The 18,794-nt window shown below is 49.0% G+C and overlaps 2 protein-coding genes across 3 annotated transcripts; one reads left to right on the top strand and one right to left on the bottom strand.

Annotated features, from left to right (window-relative positions):
- The first annotated feature begins 41 nt into the window (after positions 1–41).
- LAGE3 (L antigen family member 3) lies at positions 42–4,183 on the top strand. The gene is made up of 3 exons (XM_044306691.1): positions 42–199; positions 2,744–2,872; positions 3,921–4,183. The coding sequence occupies exons 1-3, from the start codon at positions 177–179 to the stop codon at positions 4,045–4,047; spliced, it is 279 nt and encodes a 92-aa protein (XP_044162626.1). The 5' UTR covers positions 42–176; the 3' UTR covers positions 4,048–4,183.
- Positions 4,184–6,357: 2,174 nt separating this feature from the next.
- Positions 6,358–17,444, bottom strand: WDR45 (WD repeat domain 45). 2 transcript variants are annotated; one of them, XM_044305758.1, is made up of 11 exons: positions 17,364–17,440; positions 17,205–17,275; positions 16,013–16,087; positions 13,224–13,328; positions 13,049–13,145; positions 11,734–11,828; positions 9,365–9,444; positions 9,081–9,289; positions 8,403–8,504; positions 7,265–7,410; positions 6,358–7,190 (listed from the first exon to the last, which is right to left on the bottom strand). In XM_044305758.1, exons 2-11 carry the CDS (start codon positions 17,251–17,253, stop codon positions 7,081–7,083), a joined length of 1,068 nt encoding a protein of 355 aa, XP_044161693.1. In that variant the 5' UTR covers positions 17,254–17,275; positions 17,364–17,440; the 3' UTR covers positions 6,358–7,080. The 2 variants fall into 2 exon arrangements, with proteins under 2 accessions (XP_044161693.1, XP_044161692.1); XM_044305757.1 differs by having other exon boundaries at positions 6,359–7,190; positions 17,360–17,444.
- Between the last annotated feature and the right edge of the window lie 1,350 nt (positions 17,445–18,794).

Consider the following 18,794-nt stretch of genomic DNA (forward strand, 5'->3'; position numbering starts at 1 on the left):
TGTGAATCAAGCCTGGTACGGTAAATAACGCGTGTACTTTTTACAGCAACCAGCAGAGGGCGCCAGGTAATCCTCACTTTCAAACCAACGATAAGTCCTCCACGTAGTAGACTCGCAGTGACTGGCTGTACTGTTGGCTTCCTCTTTATGGTGAGCACTTTCTGCAACCTGTGGGGATGATGGCTGCAGCGCTACAGTTGTATCCTTCCACATAGTGTGAAAACCTGGGGGGAGTGCGGACTACTGCCTGGTTGTGGTAACTGATATTTAGGGGATAATAGTCGCATTGAATTGCTGCAGTGACGCCCCATCGCTCGGTAGTGTGCACAGCTTCTAGGGGGAAGTGGAGCGGCGATCCATTGAGACCTATCAGGTGGCTGCTTTCATTTTCCTAACTGCCCCTGAGAAATGGGAGCTGGCATCTGATTGGTTGCCGGGGGAAGTGGAGCAGTTGTCCTTTGGGACCTATCAAGTGGCTGCTTTCATGTTCCTAACAGCCCCTGGAAAATGAGCTGGCATCTGATTGGTTGCCGGGGGGAAGTGGAGCAGTTGTCCTTTGGGACCTATCAGGTGGCTGCTTTCATGTTCCTAACAGACCCTGAGAATTGAGAGCTGGCATCTGATTGGTTGCCATGGGCAGCTGCTCCAGTCTACCCTTGCAGTGGTTTTGATGAGTCTGTCTGAGTGCAGGTGGTTGTGGCGCCGACGAGTTCTTCATATATGAAGATGGTGACTATTTCCAGACCAGAACACCGCCCTCTACATCATGGCGGCTGTGAGGGCTTCTTCATCGTAAAGGGATAATTTACTACAATATAGTAAGGTCTCCTTCAGACAGCCATGTTTTAATGTATGTAGTTTGACAGTAAGACCGTGACCCCCGCCTCCGCCCCACTAAGTTCGGGTCACTTATCCCCGATCCACAGGTTAAGGGGGTTCTGACCACTAGGGGCTCCCAACAATAAGAAGACCAGGGGCCTGTGCTGCCCTATTTTATAGAGTGGCGGACACATGAGGCTGAGCGCTTGTACTGTGTCTCCGAGCAGTCGGAGAGCGGCGGCGCATCTACCACGCCATTCAAACAGGGGCCCCAGCAGTCGGAGCCCTACCGATCGGACGTCCCTGTGGACGGGTAATACGTGTTATTGGGACAACCCCCTTTAAAGGGGATTTTCACGACTTATGAACCCACCTTAATCCTATCTCGCCTGCAGAGGAAAGTTTCCAATCAGCCAATCTGGAACCTGATCACGTTGGGCGCCTCGCTTCAGAAATCCTACATCCATCGGCGTCACATCCTTCAGTGTGAATACTGAGGGTCCGGTCTGGTCAGTGCACAGGACGCGGGGGTGCGGTGAACCGGGCCAGAACTATTTGTGTACCGAACACATGGTTAAATGAGGGAGAGGGGGTCAATATTTTGCCCCTGCACCAGGGAGACAAATAGTTCTGGACCTCCATGTCCAGGGCTGTGGAAATGACGTGCCTGTGCATGGACCGGACCTGGCGTTCTGACACATGGACGCGATGTTGGTGGAGGCAGAATTTTCCAAAGAGGCGCGTCAGGGCTCAAAAGTGGCCGATCCGCGCAACGTCGAGACGGTAAGTGTATTGGAAACTTTCTCCTACAGGTAAGATATGATTAATAAAAGGGGTTCTCCAGGCTTTTACTATGGATGATTCTCCAGGCTTTTTTTGCGGATCCGTGTTTTGCACACTGCAAAATAAATATGGTCATGTGCATAAGCCCTAAGGCTATGTTCACACCTGTGTAAGAGGCAAGGCTAAGTGGGAGGAGCTACAAACTAGCTAGGTGATAGGAGTGTCTATGTAATTAGCTGGGTGTGGTTAGGGGCAGTGATAGGGGAGTGTCTATGTAACTGGGTGGGAGGGGTTATAAACTAGATGGGTGTGATTAGGGGAAGTCATAGGGGAGTGTCTATGTAACTGGGTGGGAGGAGCTATAAACTAGATGGGTGTTAGGTGCTGTGATAGGGGAGTGTCTATGTAAATAGCTGGGTGGGAGGAGCTATAAACTAGGTGGGTGTTATTAGAGGTGTGGCAGAGGAAGGAGAAGTGCATGATGGGTTTGGTTGGAGAAAACAGCAGGAAGTGCTACATACAGGAGGGAAACAACCCAGAGGGATTAGTTTACATGGTGATCAGGGGAGTCCAAAGTGACAGAAAAAGTATGGCGAAGCTATAAATGAAGCAAGTAATTGCATGAGCATGGTCAAACCATAGTAATCCTTTAAAAAAAACGTTTATTTTAAAAAGAAGCTTCTGATTCCTAAAGGGGTTGTCTCATCTCAGACAATGGGGGTATATCGCTAGGATATGCCCCCATTGTCTTATAGGTGCGGATCCCACCGCTATATTGAGAACAGAGACCCGAAAGTGGAGGTGGGTGCACTGCGCATGCACAGCTGCCCTCCATTCATTTTCTATGGGGCCTGCCGCGCTGGCTCGGCTATTTCCATCAAGCTCATGGAAGTGAATGGGAGCGGTGGGAAGAGTCCTCCAGCCACCACTGATAAAGGGGCGGGTCCCACCGCTATCCTAGTGATATGCCCCTTTTGTCTGTGATCAGACAACCCCTTTAAGAGGGTCTGCTCTTCCCCCTGAAACCTCACCACTGTCTGTGTCTGGCTTTGCAGTCTGTAAAGTTGCTTGGTTTAGGGCAGTGTTGGTGACGTACAGGATTACCCCCTCCCCTTTTTTTTTTTCCATAACCACCATATAGCCAGCTTCATGTGCCTTTCCCCTGCTCCAGAGAAGCCCAGATCGCCCACGACTCATTGAGCCCCGACGCAGAACCAAGGAAGGGAGGCGTGAGCAAGACTCTGAGCGTCACAGACAACGTCCTCCATGTGTAAGTCGTCCCCTATAAAGGGCAGCTGAAGGCATCTGTGTTGGTCCCATGTTTACATGTGCCCGCATTGCTGAGAAATGATGTTGTAATATATGCTAATGAGCCTTTAGGAGCAATGGGGGCGTTGCCTATACTCCTAAAGGCTCTGTTCTCTCTGCAACTGCCGCATCTTCTGCAGTGACCTGCCGTGTGGATTTCCAAATCTCCAGTATGTCAATTATGTTTGCGGTTTTTAGCTGTGGATTTCCCCCTTTTCAGATGAAGGGCGAGATCTGCGGCAAAACTGCTTTTAAAAAAAAAGTGTGGATTTTGGTGCAGTATGTGGTGCAGAGAAGCACAGAAATCTCACAAAAATTCATGCAGATCTTGTGTTCGGGTGCCTTAAAGGGAACCTGTCACCTCCTAAAAACATCCCAAGCCGGCAGCAGTACCTTAGAGTAGCCAGCAGCGTGTTTGTATTTGTAACGATCTTTAATCTCCGGCCCGGCGCGCCTTCTCTAGTCAGGCCTGAAGTCATGGGGGCAGCGGCCTGCCTTGCTTTAAGTCACGGTAACCACGCCCCCTTGCTGTGATTGACAGCGCTTTTGCCACAACCGTTCGGCTAGCTTTGCTGAACTGCCGGCTGTCAGTCACAGGGAAGGGGGCGTGGTTACCGTGACTTGAAGCAAGGAGGCCGCTGCCCCCATGACTTCAGGCCTGACTAGAGAAGCGCGCCGGCAGGGGATAAAAGAACCTTTTTACAGCTTCTGCTTAACTATCTGCAGGAAGAAAATAATCGTTACAAACACGCTGCTGGCTGCTCTCAGGTACTGCTGCCGACTTGGGATGTTTTTAGGAGGTGACAGGTTCCCTTTAAGGGGGAACTCCATCTCAGTTCATCTTCACTCATTCTATTTAACGTGGCAACCTGGGACCCCAGTGACCGCCGTAACACAGCTTGCTGCACTGGTGCAGCTGCCATAAACGTTTAGCAGCTGAGGCCACCTGTACACTGCGGGGATATATGTATACTGTGCTCGGTGTAACGCCCCTTGCTTTACTTCTGTAGACAGTGGCGCGCAGACGAAGCTCGTATCCTCCGGGTGTCTGTCGGCTCCTTCCTGGAACACCTCTCCCTCGTGGTGCAGACAATGGCCAGATTTGGACCAGCGCTGCCAGGACCCCTGACGTCCTGAAGAACTTTACATCCTTTTGTGGGATAGGTAACGCCTGTATACTGGACCGGACCCTTCATGCTGCATTATATTACTGCACCAATCTCTTTGTAGTCTGTTTTATACAAAATAAATGTCTTCTGGACAATAGATTGTACCCGAGGTAATCAGACTTTATTTTATTAAAGATACACTATGAATACAATACTTTAAAGGATCACTCCGGACAAACTGATACTGTGTTATGCCAGTGGGACCCCGATGGAGAAATTTTCATGCTCCTCCTGCCCTAAAGGCAATGTGGATTATTAGATTTGTCTGGAGTGCCTTTTTCCCCCCAATTGATCTCTCTTCCCCCCCACACACACCTTAAAGAGGAACTCCCATAAAACTAATGCTTGAGATGTTCTGCTTTGCTCTTCCCTAACATTCTGACTAAGGCTAGAGCTACAAGGCCTTAAAGGGGTTCTGCACTTTGTTTAAACTGATGATCTATCCTCTGGATAGATCATCAGCATCTGATCGGCGGAGGTCTGACACCCAGGACCCCTGCCGATCAGCTGTTTGAGAAGGCAGCAGCGCCGCTGCCTTTTCACTGTTTACCGCAGGCCCAGTGACGTCATGACTTGTATCACTGGCCTGGATGCGGCTAAGCTCTGTTCACTTGAATGGAGCTTAGCCCCGCCCAGGCCAGTGATACTAGTTGTGACGTCACTGGGCCTGGGGTAAACAGTAAGAAGGCTGCGGCGCTCCTGCAGTGCCACTGCCTTCTCAAACAGGTGATCGGTGGGGATCCAGGGTGTCGGCCCCACCGATCAGAGGATAGATCATCAGTTTAAACAAACTGCAGAACCCATTAAGGGCTCTTTCACACTTGCGTTGTTCTGTTCCGGCATAGAGTTCCGTCGTCGGGGCTCTATGCCGGAAGAATCCTGATCAGTTTTATCCTAATGCATTCTGAATGGAGTGAAATCCGTTCAGGATGCATCAGGATGTCTTCAGTTCAGGACCGGAACGTTTTTTGGCCGGAGAAAATACCGCAGCATGCTGCGCTTTTTGCTCCGGCCAAAAATCCTGAAGACTTGCCGCAAGGCCGGATCCGGAATTAATGCCTATTGAAAGGCATTGATCCGGATCCAGCCTTAAGATGAACGTCGTTTTCGGCGCATTGCCGGATCCGACGTTTAGCTTTTTCTGAAGTCCTGGCAGCCATGGTAAAGTGTAGTGGGGAGCGGGGGAGCAGTATACTTACCGTCCGTGCGGCTCCCGGGGCGCTTCAGAGGGACGTCACATGATTAATGCGCATGGGGCGCTCTGACATCATTCTGGAGCGCCCCGAGAGCCGCACGGACGGTAAGTATACTGCTCCCCCGCTCCCCACTACTACTATGGCAACCAGGACTTTAATAGCGTCCTGGCTGCCATAGTAACACTGAACGCATTTTGAAGACTGATCAGTCTTCAAATGCTTTCAGTTCACTTGCGGTGTTACGGATCCGACGGGCACTTCTTTTTGTTATATTTGGGGAAAACTGCAAAAACTGTTGTGTGTTGGTAGTTTTGATATAGTATAGTTTTGCGTGCTCATGGTGACTTTCGATTGATGTGGGCATATTTGTTTTCTTTTATTTGTATTTGATTATATTTTTTAAGTATATTTTTGCCATATAATATGTCCCCCAATAAGTTATTAAAGGGCACCTGTCAGCAGTTTTGCGCCTAAGACACTGGCTGACCTGTTCCATGTGCCCTTGGCAGCTGAAGGCGTCTGTGTTGGTCCCATGTTTATATGTGCCCTTAATACAAATGTACCTCGCAGCCAGCCTTAAAGGGGTTTTCCCTTCACATACAATGGGAGCATATTGCTAGGATATGCCTCCATTGTCTGATAGGTGCTGGAACCCGCACCTACATCGAGAATGTATAGAGGGCGCACTGCGCATGTGTAGCCACCCTCCATTCATTTCAATGGGGCCGCGCGTGCGGCAGTGTTCGCGTTATCGGGAGGTTGAGCGAAATGCGCATGTGCACTTCGCTCAATGAGGCTGAATCGAAAAGTCTGCACGGGCGCATCAGGCACAGGCCTGTGCGCACGCGCGGGATCTTAGAAAAGAAGGAGGGGGGACTGAGGGAGAGCCGGTGGCGTATTTCTTGACATTCAGGCGGTGCTAATTCAGAGCAGAGGCGGAGCTGGGCACCAACGGCGGCGGGCGGCATGTTCAGACCAGGAGAAACGCCCTGGGCACCTTATCTACATGACTGACAGGTTAGATAAAAGGTTTTTTTTATCAAAACGAGCCAGCAGATTTAGCTTATAACAACACCTTAGTAATCACAAGGGCTCCATGGACAGAACAATAGTTTTAAAAGTGGGGGTTAGAAACTGGTGACAGAGTCCCTTTTAAAACATTTTTTGCACGTTTCCAAAGAAGCTCTGGTTACAGGGGGAAACAACTCCCAGGAGGTGCATTATTGTACACAGGCAGAGCTCCTCATGGCAGCTCTGCCTGAGACCCCCGGCTGTCACATGATCACCAGGTCCAATAGAGCATAACTGTTTTCTCTATTCATTGCAAAGCGTTCTGGAAAGGAGAAGGCAGAAGTGGTAACAAACTGCTCCCGTTCTCAGTCTTCCCAGCCGTCACCGACAGGAACCTTAATCCCACGCCAGATACGTATGGCTCTCTGGATTAAAGCCCAGCACTAGGGATGAGCGAACTTGGTGTTTTCAAGTTCGGTGTACAAGGTTCGGGTTTATCTAAGAATTCAGTTATGGATTCCGCTACCACGGACCATACGCCGAACTTGAAAACACAAGTTCGCTCAACACTACCCGGCACCAAGCTCTGTACATGTACGGTGTTGGGCGCTATCAGGATAATATCTCTGTTACTGGGATTTATACAGTCACTTACAATCTATGTACAGTAATACTGTAGAAAGAGAGCAGTTGTCACCCATAGACCATATAGAACCGGAGCATCCGCTCTCTGTATCAGGGGTGGACCCCCCCCCCTTTCTTCAGCATAGGGCGACAGTCAATTCACAAGCAGCTTAAAAAATGTCATCATCGCATATGTCCAAATATACATCGAAGGCCTCGCGGTTACAGTTCCCTTCTGGTGTGAAAACGTATTTGTGAAACGTTCCATCCACACAGACGGCTGCGGAAGAAAAAAAAACCGGTCAGGCATAGTCTTTCCTGGGGCGAGGCTGGAAGGGCAGTGAAATCACTCACCTATGACTGAATTGACATTCTTAGAAGTGTTTTTGCCAAAAGCACAAATGCAGGCGGACTCTGCAGGCACGGTGAAACTGGCCAGACTCCACTGCGAATCCACGTACTGACCGATCATGGGACCAACTTTACCCACTCGTGCCAACCTGGATCACAGTGAGAGATTGAAATAATAATAACAGTAAACTTGTTAGTGAGTCCCAAACCGTAGAGTAACATCTGCCCACCGGTAAGCAAAGCTGCATTTTCCTACAATACATGATCGGGCCTAATTTAGCAAATATAGAGCCGTTTTCTGGCATGAAAAAGCCGCAATAGGTGCATGGACTGTCGGATGCTGTGCCTAATTTATGACGAGGCGTACAAATAATCAGAAATTGGGCAGCCTCTGGCAATGTATTTGGTTATCATAGGCATACACCGCTGCTCTATGATAAACTTGCCCTGATATATACAGTAATATCAAAAGCATACTGGCCCCGGCGAGCAATGTAATCGATGCGGTCTCCTCCGCTAGCGAGCAGGCGATATCCGTGAGGGAATGCTTCCCTCCCGACATTTGTCTGCCACATATGGCTGTGTAATACAGCTTTAAGGCCTTCTTCACAGTGTCAGTGATTGTAAGCCAAACCCAGGATTGGAGCCTCCACAGACATAAGGTATAAGGCCTCCTGCACACGAACGTGTGCGCCCCGTGGTCGCGCTGCGGGCCGCTATGCACGAACACTGTCCGTGGAGAAGCCGCAGCGGATCGCGGACCCATTCACTTTAATAGGTCCGCGATCCGGCCGTTCCGCAAAAAGAATACATTCTTTAAAAATCATACAATGTGATTTCCTGAATTTTTTTTTTCATTCTGTCTCTGAGTGGGACTGCCCCTACAATGTGAATGTCAGACCCCTCCATGATTTCTAAGTGGGAGAACTTGCAAAATCGCAGTGTGTTCAAATACTTCTGTTCCTCGCAGTATTTCTGTATGAATCTGCACGAGATACCTGTATATACAATCACACTTGCATATGTTACATTGCATACTGTATTTAAATGTTTGCTGAAATTGTTGCAAGTCCGGAACTTCTCGGCGATCCCGAGGATGCTGTAGGATTGGAATTTTACACACACCAAGTCTGATACATACGCAGAACGGCGGTTCAGCTTCGTGTCCTTCAGAGCAAAGATGTGCACTGTTCCTTTGTCGCTGGAACTACACAGAAAGGAGCTGTCATGGCTGAAATTGATGCTGGGGAGAGAGGAAATCAGGAATTTACTGGATTTGTAGTGTTTTACAGGATACTATATTTACTACTGATTACCTATCCTCTGGCTAGGTAATCAGTATCTGATTTGTGGGGGTCCTGACTCCACTGCCGATCAGTTGTTTAAGAAGGCACCGGTGCTCGCAGTAGCACCACAGCTTTCCCTACTCCATGTGATGTCACATTCATCGTTCACATGCTATAGGTGCAGCTCGGCCCCATAGAAGTGAATGGGGCTGAGCTGCGATACCAAGCACAGCCACTATACAATGTACGGCGCTGCTCTTTGTTAGCAGGGAGAAGGAAGCGGCGCTACTACAAGCGCCAGCGCCTTCTCAAACAGCTGATCAGCGTTGGTCTCGGGTATCGAACCCCCCCACCAATCAGATACTGATGACCTATCGAGGATAGGTCATCAGTATGCAAGTCTAGGAAAACCCTTATTGACATCAGTGTAACGCGAACAAAGATCCAAGGGATGTCACAACTGAAGAGAATTGTAATATATCTCACCTCCTGACCCAATATTATCCGTACCCACAGTCCTGGGCATGACTTACCAGTAGAGAGTGGCTGGGTCTGTACCGCGTCTCAGTTCGACTAGCTGCTCCCTGGTCTGGGTGTCAAAGAGCCGTATCAAGGTGCCTTTACGCGAGGCGGAGGCCACCAGGGTACCCTGCTGATTGACCGCCACACAGCCTAATTCACTTTGATGGGCGTTTATCGTGAATGGGGCGGACGAGCTCCCGGGCTTGGCATTACACAGATCCTAGAAGCAGAGGGGGTACTTAGATATTGTGAAATAATGCTACAGGAAAATCTCTAACGTTAGAAGTGGACTCACCACTAGCTGTAAGCTGCCACATTTGTGGCCTGGAAAGATTAACAACTGCTTCTCCAAACTGGGGCAGAGATCGCAGAGACCTGGAGGGAGAGAGACCAGAGGGCGATGAATAGAAAATATCAGTAAAGAAGAGTAGTACGGAGCCAGAGGCGTTCTGTGCGCCATCATGTAGTGAGGAACCTAGAAGTAATACCGCCATAATATGTCATCTGCTGGAGAAATCTCAGGTAAGGCCTCCATAGATACCGTATTACAGCTTTGGCCCTGCAGGAAGATTATGTCCGAGCAGTAACTCTTCCCTTTCAAGACGTCACACAACCATGAAGAGGAGGGCTTGTATCAGTGACGCTCCTCCCTAGTGGGGGGGGTCACAATTCAGAATTTTAAAATGCTACACATTACATCTGAAAACTGCAGCTTCATATGTTGTTCTTTGCGAACCTGAGAAGGGAAATCAGAGGCCTATGGAAGGTGACAAGAACTGTACCATGTGCTGTACCCCCGGCAGGAGCTGATGAGACTCCCTCCACCTAAGCGTGTCAGTGCTGATGAGAGGGCGGTTACCGCAGGATGGACAACACTAGGAAGCGCTCTTTGCTAGAGGTACTAGGTTCTCCGAGCGAGTGCGACCACCGACACTGGACAGATTAGATGGCGATTCTGAGAGGTCTGTCGCTGAAGCCAGTAATGTATTGTCGATGTGACATCACCGCTGCAACCAAGTAAATTAAGACCAGCAGTGCTGAAACAAGGAGGGATTTAAAGGGGTTGTCCAGTTTTCTGATCCTGATGACCAATTTTCAGGATGGGTTATCCAATACCAAATTACTAAAGGGTGCCGAGAGTTAAACGCCTACCGATCAGCTGTATGAAGGGGCTGCAGCACTCTTGCGCCCGCTTCAATGTTTACCTGCAAGCTGTTGAAACTGTATCAGCAATTACAGCTTTTTCTTCCCATTCAAGTGAATGCGAGAGAAGGCTGTGATGACGCTGCACCACTGCTACAATGTTGATTTGTCGATGGCTTGAAGGTAAATGTTGAAGAGGACGCAGCTGGGAGCCAGACACCTGCTGATCCGATATTGATGACCTATCCGGAGGACAGGTCATCAGTATCAGAAAAGTGGATAACCCCTTTAACAGGTAAGTCCAAGGTCTTATTATTCTATACAATTCACCCCCTTTAACCATTTTTATTTAAACGGAAGAAGCGGTGGGCACACGTGCATGCTGCCGCTCCATTTTACTCTATGGGAACAAATGTTCTGCCATCTTGGAATTGAATGGAGCGGCAGCATGCATGTGTGACCCCCACTCCATTCAAGTGGGGGAATACAGGGACTCTGTTCTCATGATTGGCGGGGGGTGGGGTGGTCAGGGCATAAGTGCTTGTAGTGGGACAAACCATAATGCAGTACTCTGTGTTATTCCGACATCAACTAAAGCCAGATCTAAAATAAATGGAAGTGTGAAAGGAGCCTTATGCCTGGTTCACACCTGAGCGTTTTACAGCACGTTCCTACGCGCTGTAAAACGCTCAACAGGCAAAAACCAATGTTTCCCTATGGGCATGGTTCTCACCTGTAAAACGCCCTACGCCCCAAGAAGTACAGGAGCTTCTTTGGGGCGTATTGTCGCGCGTAACACCTCTGTTTTTCATTGTGGTCAATAGCAAGAACGCTCGTACGATGCGCGTTTCCAAAATACAAAAACGCCCGATAAAAACGCCTGTAAACAGCGCTTATCGAATACGCTCAGGTGTGAACCCAGCCTAATGGTTTCACGTGCTATGTTTGCTTCCATATTACCTCTACAACACCTAACCCCCCCCACCCCCTTAGTCCTTCTGGACCAAACTTAAGGAGGATTTACACAGGACGATTCTTAGCCGATTGTTGGGAAGGAAGCGTTCCTTCCCGACAGTCGGCTGCTCGTTCAGTGAAGGAGACTGTATTTACATGCAGCGATCTCCTTCACTGTATGAGCACGGGGGATGGCTATAGCGATCCCTCATCCTCATACAGAATCATGGCTTCTGAGCAGTATATCGCTGTTAGACCATACAATCTGCTGCCCAGAAGCCATGATCAGTGGTGCCAGCACGAATGACGAGATCACCCCATGAACGAGTGAAACGCTCGTTCATCAGGTGATCGGTGGCACATTTACATGGGCAGATTGTAGAGAACGACAATCTGGACAATTAAATGCAGCTTTATACTGAATCACCATAGGGTTCTATGGTGGTCTCCGTTGTGGTCAGCAGAACTGCAGGGGGTGGGAGGGATACTGGTCTTGCAGCTGTAAAACAGACCTACAATGCATCAATAGTAGCTGGGTGATACTTTATATCTATAGGAAGCCATTACCTTTAGGGTTGTCTCTTGTATCAAACTCGAAGAGTTTAGTCGGGTTATCTGGGAAGGAGTAGACATAAATCCGGTTTTTCAATACGATGACAATCCTGTAATACGTGAATGCATATTGTTAGTTAATGCCGAAAAGCCCTATTACACGGGCAGATAGAGGAAGCCGATTGTCGGGAGAGAAGCGTTCCCTCCCATCAATCGCCTGCTCGCTAGAGGAGCAGACCGCTGCTATTATATGCAGAGATAGCTATGCATCACTTATTCCTATACTGTCTAATTGTTTACCGGCAGCAGAGCGTGTGCTCGTTCATCGTGTAATCGGCAGGCAGTATTACACTGCCAGATGATCATTAGAGATTATCTTAGGCTACTTTCACACTCGCGTTTGGTGCGGATCTGTCATGGATCTGCACAAACGCATCCGTTCAGAATGGATCAGTTTGTATTATCTGTAACATAGCCAAGACGGATCCGTCTTGAACACCATTGAAAGTCAATAGAAAACGGATTCGTCCTCCATTGTGCCAGATTGTGTCATAAGAAAACGGATCCGTCCCCATTGACTTACATTCTGTGCCAGGACGGATCCGTTTGGCTCAGTTTCGTAAGACGGACGCCAAAACGCTGCAAGCAGTGTTTTGGTGTCCGCCTACAAAGCGGAATGGAGACTGATCGGAGGCAAACTGATGCATTCTGTGCGGATCCTTATCCATTCTGAATGCATTAGGGCAAAACTGATCCGTTTTGGACCGCTTCTGAGAGCCCTAGATGGATCTCACAAATGGAAATCCAAAACGCCAGTGTGAAAGTAGCCAAAGCAATAATCTCCCCGTGTAACAGAGCCTTAAGCCTACCCAAGCTGCTCCCTGCATACCCAGAACAAAAGGCAGTGCAGAGAACAATGGTCTGGATAACGGATACAGGTCCCTGTACTACTCTATAGACAGAGGTTGCGCTCCATTTGTTTAAACCATAGCACCCCTTGACGTCGTCTCCAGGTACACATGTGACTATATCAGCGTGCTAGCGATCAGCGGCTACAGAAGGGCAGAAATTAGGCTACATGCACACGACCGTTCCGTGATTTGCGGAACGGAAAGGGCGGCCCATTGTAGACATGCCTAATCTTGTCCACAAAACGGACAAGAATAGGATATGCTATATTTTTTTTTGTTAGGCCACGGAACGGAGCAACGGATGCGGACAGCGCACGGAGTGCGGGTCTCACCTCCGAGACCCGTTCCTGTTTCCAAAAAGTAAAGGAGAGCACAAGACACATGCCTTACAATGTCAGAAGCCAGATCGGTGGACTCACTTGTCAGTCCGCAGTCGTACGCCGAGCACGGGTTTGGTGAACGTGAACTCCAGCACCAGCTTGTCTTTGCCGTCCCGCGAGTCGTCCCAGATTAGCACTAATCAAGAACAAGGAGATATGAGAAGCTCATCCTGAGCCGGGAACCGGAGCTGCTACCGGAGTAAGAAGTCATTACCTGAGATATCGGAGAATTTGGGGTTACTCCCGCCGCCCACCAGTGCCAGCAGGTTACATCGGTGCAGCATTTCCACCTGCCCGACGCTGCCCACCTGCTCCGCGTCTGGTCAGAAGAAATACAATGGTGGTCAGTGACTGCCAACAAGGAATAAAAGGATTTTACGTCTTATTTTTGGGTATAAAGGTAGACACCTGGTGGAGGTGTGGATGAAAACCGGAAGTGGCTTTACCCCAATTTGCAATGCTGCAATAAGGCGCACAGTTTATACAGAAGAAACACGTGAAATCAATGTGTTTCACCCTGAAAATTCATGTTTTTTTATTATAACATTATAAAAACATGAAAAAGACGCGGTACAGCTGCATGCGGATTTCAAAAAGGAGAGCGTGATCGGCCTCTAAGGCCCCTTTCACACGGGCGTTGCGGGAAAATGTGCGGGTGCGTTACGGGAACACCCACGATTTTTCTGCGCGAGTGCAAAACATTATATTGATTATATTGCGTTTTGCACTTGCATGAAAAAAATCGCGCATGTTTGGTACCCAAACCCGAACTTCTTCACAGAAGTTCGGGCTTGGGAATCGGTGTTCTGTAGATTATATTATTTTCCCTTATAACGTGGTTATAAAGGGAAAATAATAGCATTCTGAATACAGAATGCATAGTACAATAGCGCTGGAGGGGTTAAAAATAAATAAATAATTATTTAACTCACCTTAGTCCTCTTGATCGCGTAGCCGGCATCTCCTTCTGTCTCCTTTGCTGAACAGGACCTGGGGTGAGCATTAAATACAGGTAAAGGACCTTTAGTGACGTCACTCTGGTCATCACATGATCCATCACCATGGTAAAAGATCATGTGATGACCGAAGTGACGTCACCAAAGGTCCTTTACCTGTAATTAATGCTCACCCCAGGTCCTGTTCAGCAAAGAAGACAGAAGGAGATGCCGGCTACGCGATCAAGAGGACTAAGGTGAGTTAAATATTTTTTTTAACCCCTCCAGCGCTATTTTACTATACATTCTGTATTCAGAATGCTACTATTTTCCCTGATAACCATGTTATAAGGGAAAATAATAATCATCGGGTCTCCATCCCGATTGTCTCCTAGCAACCGTGCGCGAAAATCGCACCGCATCTGCACTTGCTTGCGGATGCATGCGATTTTCACGCAACCCCATTCATTTCTATGGGGCCTGCGTTACGTGAAAAACGCACAAAATAGAGCATGCTGCGATTTTCACGCAACGCATAAGTGATGCGTGAAAATCACCGCTCATGTGAACAGGTCGGGATTCAGTGCGGGTGCAATGCATTCAACTCACGCATCGCATTCGCGCGTAAATCTCGCCCGTGTGAAAGGGGCCTAAGTGTGAAGGTGAAAAGAAATCTGCTATGAAGGCGGACATCTCCCCTGCACCGGCTTCTATGTAATAAACTGCCCACTAGGTCCGTCAGAGCGGCTCTCCATTCTGGCTCATAGGTAGGGATGGGCGAATCGACTTCGGATGAAGTCTCACATAATAACTTCAGCTCATCTGAGCCAATACATTCTAATACTGTACGGAGCACTTGCTCCGTACAGTATTGAAACGTAGTTTTATGCGAATCGACTTCGGATAAGATTTGCTCATCCCTACTCATAGGAGTCCTGAAGAGGGACTTCCCCCTACATGACGTTCATGTGTCCTGCCCCACTGGCTGGGGTCCATTTAAAAGGAATCTATCGCCACATACCTGCAAATAACAGTGCGCTGGTCAGCTGATTGCAGTATACTCTCCCATCTTGATAGGTGCCCACAATAATAGTATTATGCAAATGAGCCGCTTGGTGCAACCAGGGCATTGCCGTTGCACCTGAAGCTCCACTCACTTTGTGTGCCTCAACCTCGCTGAAATCTTAAGGGGGGCATTCCCTCTTTGATTGGCGCATGCGCAGGACAGTACTGCAATTCGCTGGGTGGATGGAACCTGTGACTGCCCAGTACAAGTGTAATTACGTCTAAACTCCCTGACCCAGAGCGGGGGTAGAAAACTGTGCAGCCGGCACAGAAAGTGAATGGAGCTTCGGGTGCAACGGCAACACCTTTGTTGCCTCAAAGGGTCATTTGCATAAACGAAAAAGCCTCATTTCTTGGAAATGGGGACACCAATCAAGATGGGACTGATCAGCTGACAAGCGCAGGAGAATTTGCAGGTATGTGTTGAGCCGGTGACAAGTTCCCTTTAAGGCTCCATTTGCAAGCTGCTGGATATTTGGCAATTCTGGAGTCATGGCAATGGCTGCACTGGCACACAGCGGTCTTTGGTCGTGCGAATGGCGTCGCGGCCAAGATTTGCCCCAGCTTAAAATACAAGGACCACAACAGGTAAGTGCGAGGTAGTGGTTATGCTATGATTGGTTGACAGCGGTCATATGACATCACTATGTCGATAATTCTAGGAACCAGGAAAAAAACACGACATAAGGGTCCATTCACATGTCCGTAGTGTATGGCGGATCCGCAATACACCCGGCCGGCACCCCCATAGAACTGCTTATTCTTGTCCGCAATTGCGGACAAGAATAGGACATGTTCTGTTTTTTTCCGGGGCCGCGGACTGGAAGATCGGGACCGCGCTCTGGAAATGTGGATGCGGAGAGCACACTGTGTGCTCTCCGCATCCGTTCCTTACGCACTGAGAACCAATGGGTCAGCACCCGTTCCGGATATTGCGGAACGGATGTGGACCCATTCCACGGACGTGTGAATGGACCCTTAACCTCCAGTCTGCTTTACTTACCCAGGTGTCCTTTCTCCATCAGAGGCTCAATGTTAAAGATCCGCACTCCTGTCTCCATGGCACAGCAGAAGCAGCCTGATAAGGGGGGGGGAAAAATAATTAAAACACATTCCTTCTCACATCACACACTGATCGGAGAAGAAAAGACAGTATTAAACCGGCTGCTGCGCGGTGAAAAGAGTTTAACTTCACAGCCCACAGGGATCCATCTGGTCAGAGAGCCACCTTAAAGGGCACCTGTCAGCAGTTTTGCACCTATGACACTGGCTGACCTGTTGGCAGCTGAAGACATCAGTGTTGGTCCCATGTTCATATGTGACTGCGATGCTGAGAAAAATTAGGTTTTAATATATGCAAATAAGTCTCTAGGAGCAACGGGGGCGTTACCATTACACCTTGAGGATCTGCTTTAGCTGCAACTGCCACGCCCTCTGCACTTTGACAGGTTCAGGCAGGTGTGATGATGTTTACGCAGCCTGGTCCTGTCAATCCCCTCAAGTGCAGAGAAAGCAGAGCCTCTAGGTGTAACGACAACGCCCTCGTTGCTCCTACAGGCTCATTTGCATATAATAACACATCATTTTTCTCAGCAACGCGGGCACATATGTACAGGGGACGAACACAGATGCCTTCAGCTGCCAAGCGCACATGTAACAGGTCAGCCAGTGTCATAGGTACAAAACTGCTGACAGATGCTCTTTGGGACTATGGGACTGGCCAAGGCTGCCAAGCGCTGTACTCGGCTATCTGGGCAGTCTCATAGAGAGGAATGGAGCGGCAGCATACATGCAGGATCAGCCAGCCGCCCCATTCACAAGGACCCCCATTATAGTGATGCGGGGGTCCCGACTCCCAGCAGACACCGGACTCACCTCAATGGGGGTACTATCCCAACCACACACCAGTCATTAACCCTTTCAACACATTAGAGCCAATGAACGTGGTCAGACTACCCCTGACCCACGCAGAGGTCACCATGGCGGTATGGTTGATACACAGCAGATGGCGGCACAATCTTTTATACCCCTCTATGGGTCAGTCGTCTCTGTACAGACATACAGCTGTTTCTCTAGGTCTCTACTTCCCTCTGAAGGGGTTAAAAACACCAAATGAAGGCTATCAGCAGACGCCATGTTGGGTGATGACCCTGCCCCCCCCGGTGACCACCATGGCCACCACTGACGTCACTCACTCTGGTCTTGGTTGAACCGGAGGCCATTGACTCCGCGCTGCTGGGACATGGCGGACACAGGAACCCCGCAGCTGTAAGGGGAGAGAGAGGGGGGATTATGTGGTGACAGAGACGGCCAGAGCCCTCACCCCGGGCGGAAGCCTCCAGTCATCTACCTGCCTCTGCGGGACGTGACAGCCGCTTTGTTTTCCAGACCGCACTTCCGTGTTTACATGCTCAGAGCAGCCGCAGGGCGGAAGTGACGCACAGACGCACGCAAACACCCCGCGCCATCTTTAATGAGGGAACCGATTAGAATAGTACCAATGGCGCTGAGCGCAACTCCAGCTGCTGTTGTACCACAAGTCCCAGCATACCTTTGCTTGGCTCTGCTTCCTCCACAGGATTCCTCAGCTTCAGCTATATTACACTGCCTGTCACTTGGCAGTAGAATTATGGCTAGGTAGGGATATGCTTCCCCACTACTTGATGTGTAAATATAATGTGATATTTTAAATACACTGCATTATATATTATATTATTTTTTTTATATCTATAAATACACTGCATCACACAGTGTGCGCTGATCCTCAGCCTGAATCAGACTCCAGAGCTGCACTCACAGTTCTGCAGGCTTCATTATAGAGATCTCCAACCATTCCATGCAATCTCAATGACTGTACACAGGTGATTTCTACAGTTAGTGTGATCCGCCAGTCACATGATATAGCTGGCAAAACTGTCCGGCTTCATGATAACAGTTCTGCCGACAGGCCTGTTAAAGGCTACTTTCACACTCGCGTTTGGTGCGGATCCGTCATGGATCTGCACAGACGGATCCGTTCAGATAATACAACCGTCTGCATCCGTTCAGAACGGATCCGTTTGTATTATCTTGATTCTTTAACATAGCCAAGACGGATCCATCTTGAACACCATTGAAAGTCAACGGAGGACGGATTCGTTTTCTATTGTGCCAGATTGTGTCATAGAAAACGGATCCGTTTGGCTCAGTTTCGTCAGACGGACAAGCAGCGTTTTGTTGTCCTCCTCCAAAGCGAAATGGAGTCTGAACGGAGGCAAACTGATGCATTCTGAGCGGATCCTTTTCCATTCAGAATGCATTAGGGCAAAACTGATCCGTTTTTGGACCGCTGGTGAGAGCCCTGAACGGATCTCACAAACGGAAACCAAAACGCCAGTGTGAAAAGACTACAAGCTTGCAGAGTGACTCCAATGACTGCCAGCAGAATTGTCAATACAGCTCCGGAGTATATCCCAGCTCTGGCAACAGCAACATCCAGTTGTTGTGAAAATACAGCTCCCATCGTGCTCTGGAAGGGAGTTCCAAAAAATTTAAAACAGCTGAGCAAGTGTGCATGCTGGGAGTTGTAGTTTCACAACAGCTGGTGTGGGCCAGGTTGCAGAAATCCCCGAATGATCCTTTGTTTTCCCTAGAAATAAGCAGTCGCGCACACGACCGTTTGGTGGCCGGGCACGTATTGCGGTCCGCAAACAGCAGGTTAGCAATACACGGACCCATTCACTTGAATGAGTCCGCAATCCGGAAGGTGCGGCGTGGAGGCATGGAACCCCACGGAAGCACTATGG

The sequence above is a fragment of the Bufo gargarizans genome, chromosome 9, assembly GCF_014858855.1.
Source record: "Bufo gargarizans isolate SCDJY-AF-19 chromosome 9, ASM1485885v1, whole genome shotgun sequence".
Taxonomy (NCBI): domain Eukaryota; kingdom Metazoa; phylum Chordata; class Amphibia; order Anura; family Bufonidae; genus Bufo; species Bufo gargarizans.

Bases quoted from the DNA above. Each gene is read 5' to 3' on its own strand.
- LAGE3 (XM_044306691.1), top strand. From the start codon at position 177: ATGATGGCTGCAGCGCTACAGTT. The intron at 200-2,743 runs GTATCCTTCCAC...ACCACCATATAG, and splicing joins ATGGCTGCAGCGCTACAGTT to CCAGCTTCATGTGCCTTTCC. The intron at 2,873-3,920 runs GTAAGTCGTCCC...TTACTTCTGTAG, and splicing joins ACAGACAACGTCCTCCATGT to ACAGTGGCGCGCAGACGAAG.
- WDR45 (XM_044305758.1), bottom strand. From the start codon at position 17,253: ATGTCCCAGCAGCGCGGAGTCAATGGCCTCCGGTTCAACCAAGACCAG. The intron at 9,290-9,364 runs GTGAGTCCACTT...CTCTGCTTCTAG, and splicing joins GTGGCAGCTTACAGCTAGTG to GATCTGTGTAATGCCAAGCC. The intron at 7,411-8,402 runs GTATGTATCAGA...ACTGTGATCCAG, and splicing joins AAGCTGAACCGCCGTTCTGC to GTTGGCACGAGTGGGTAAAG.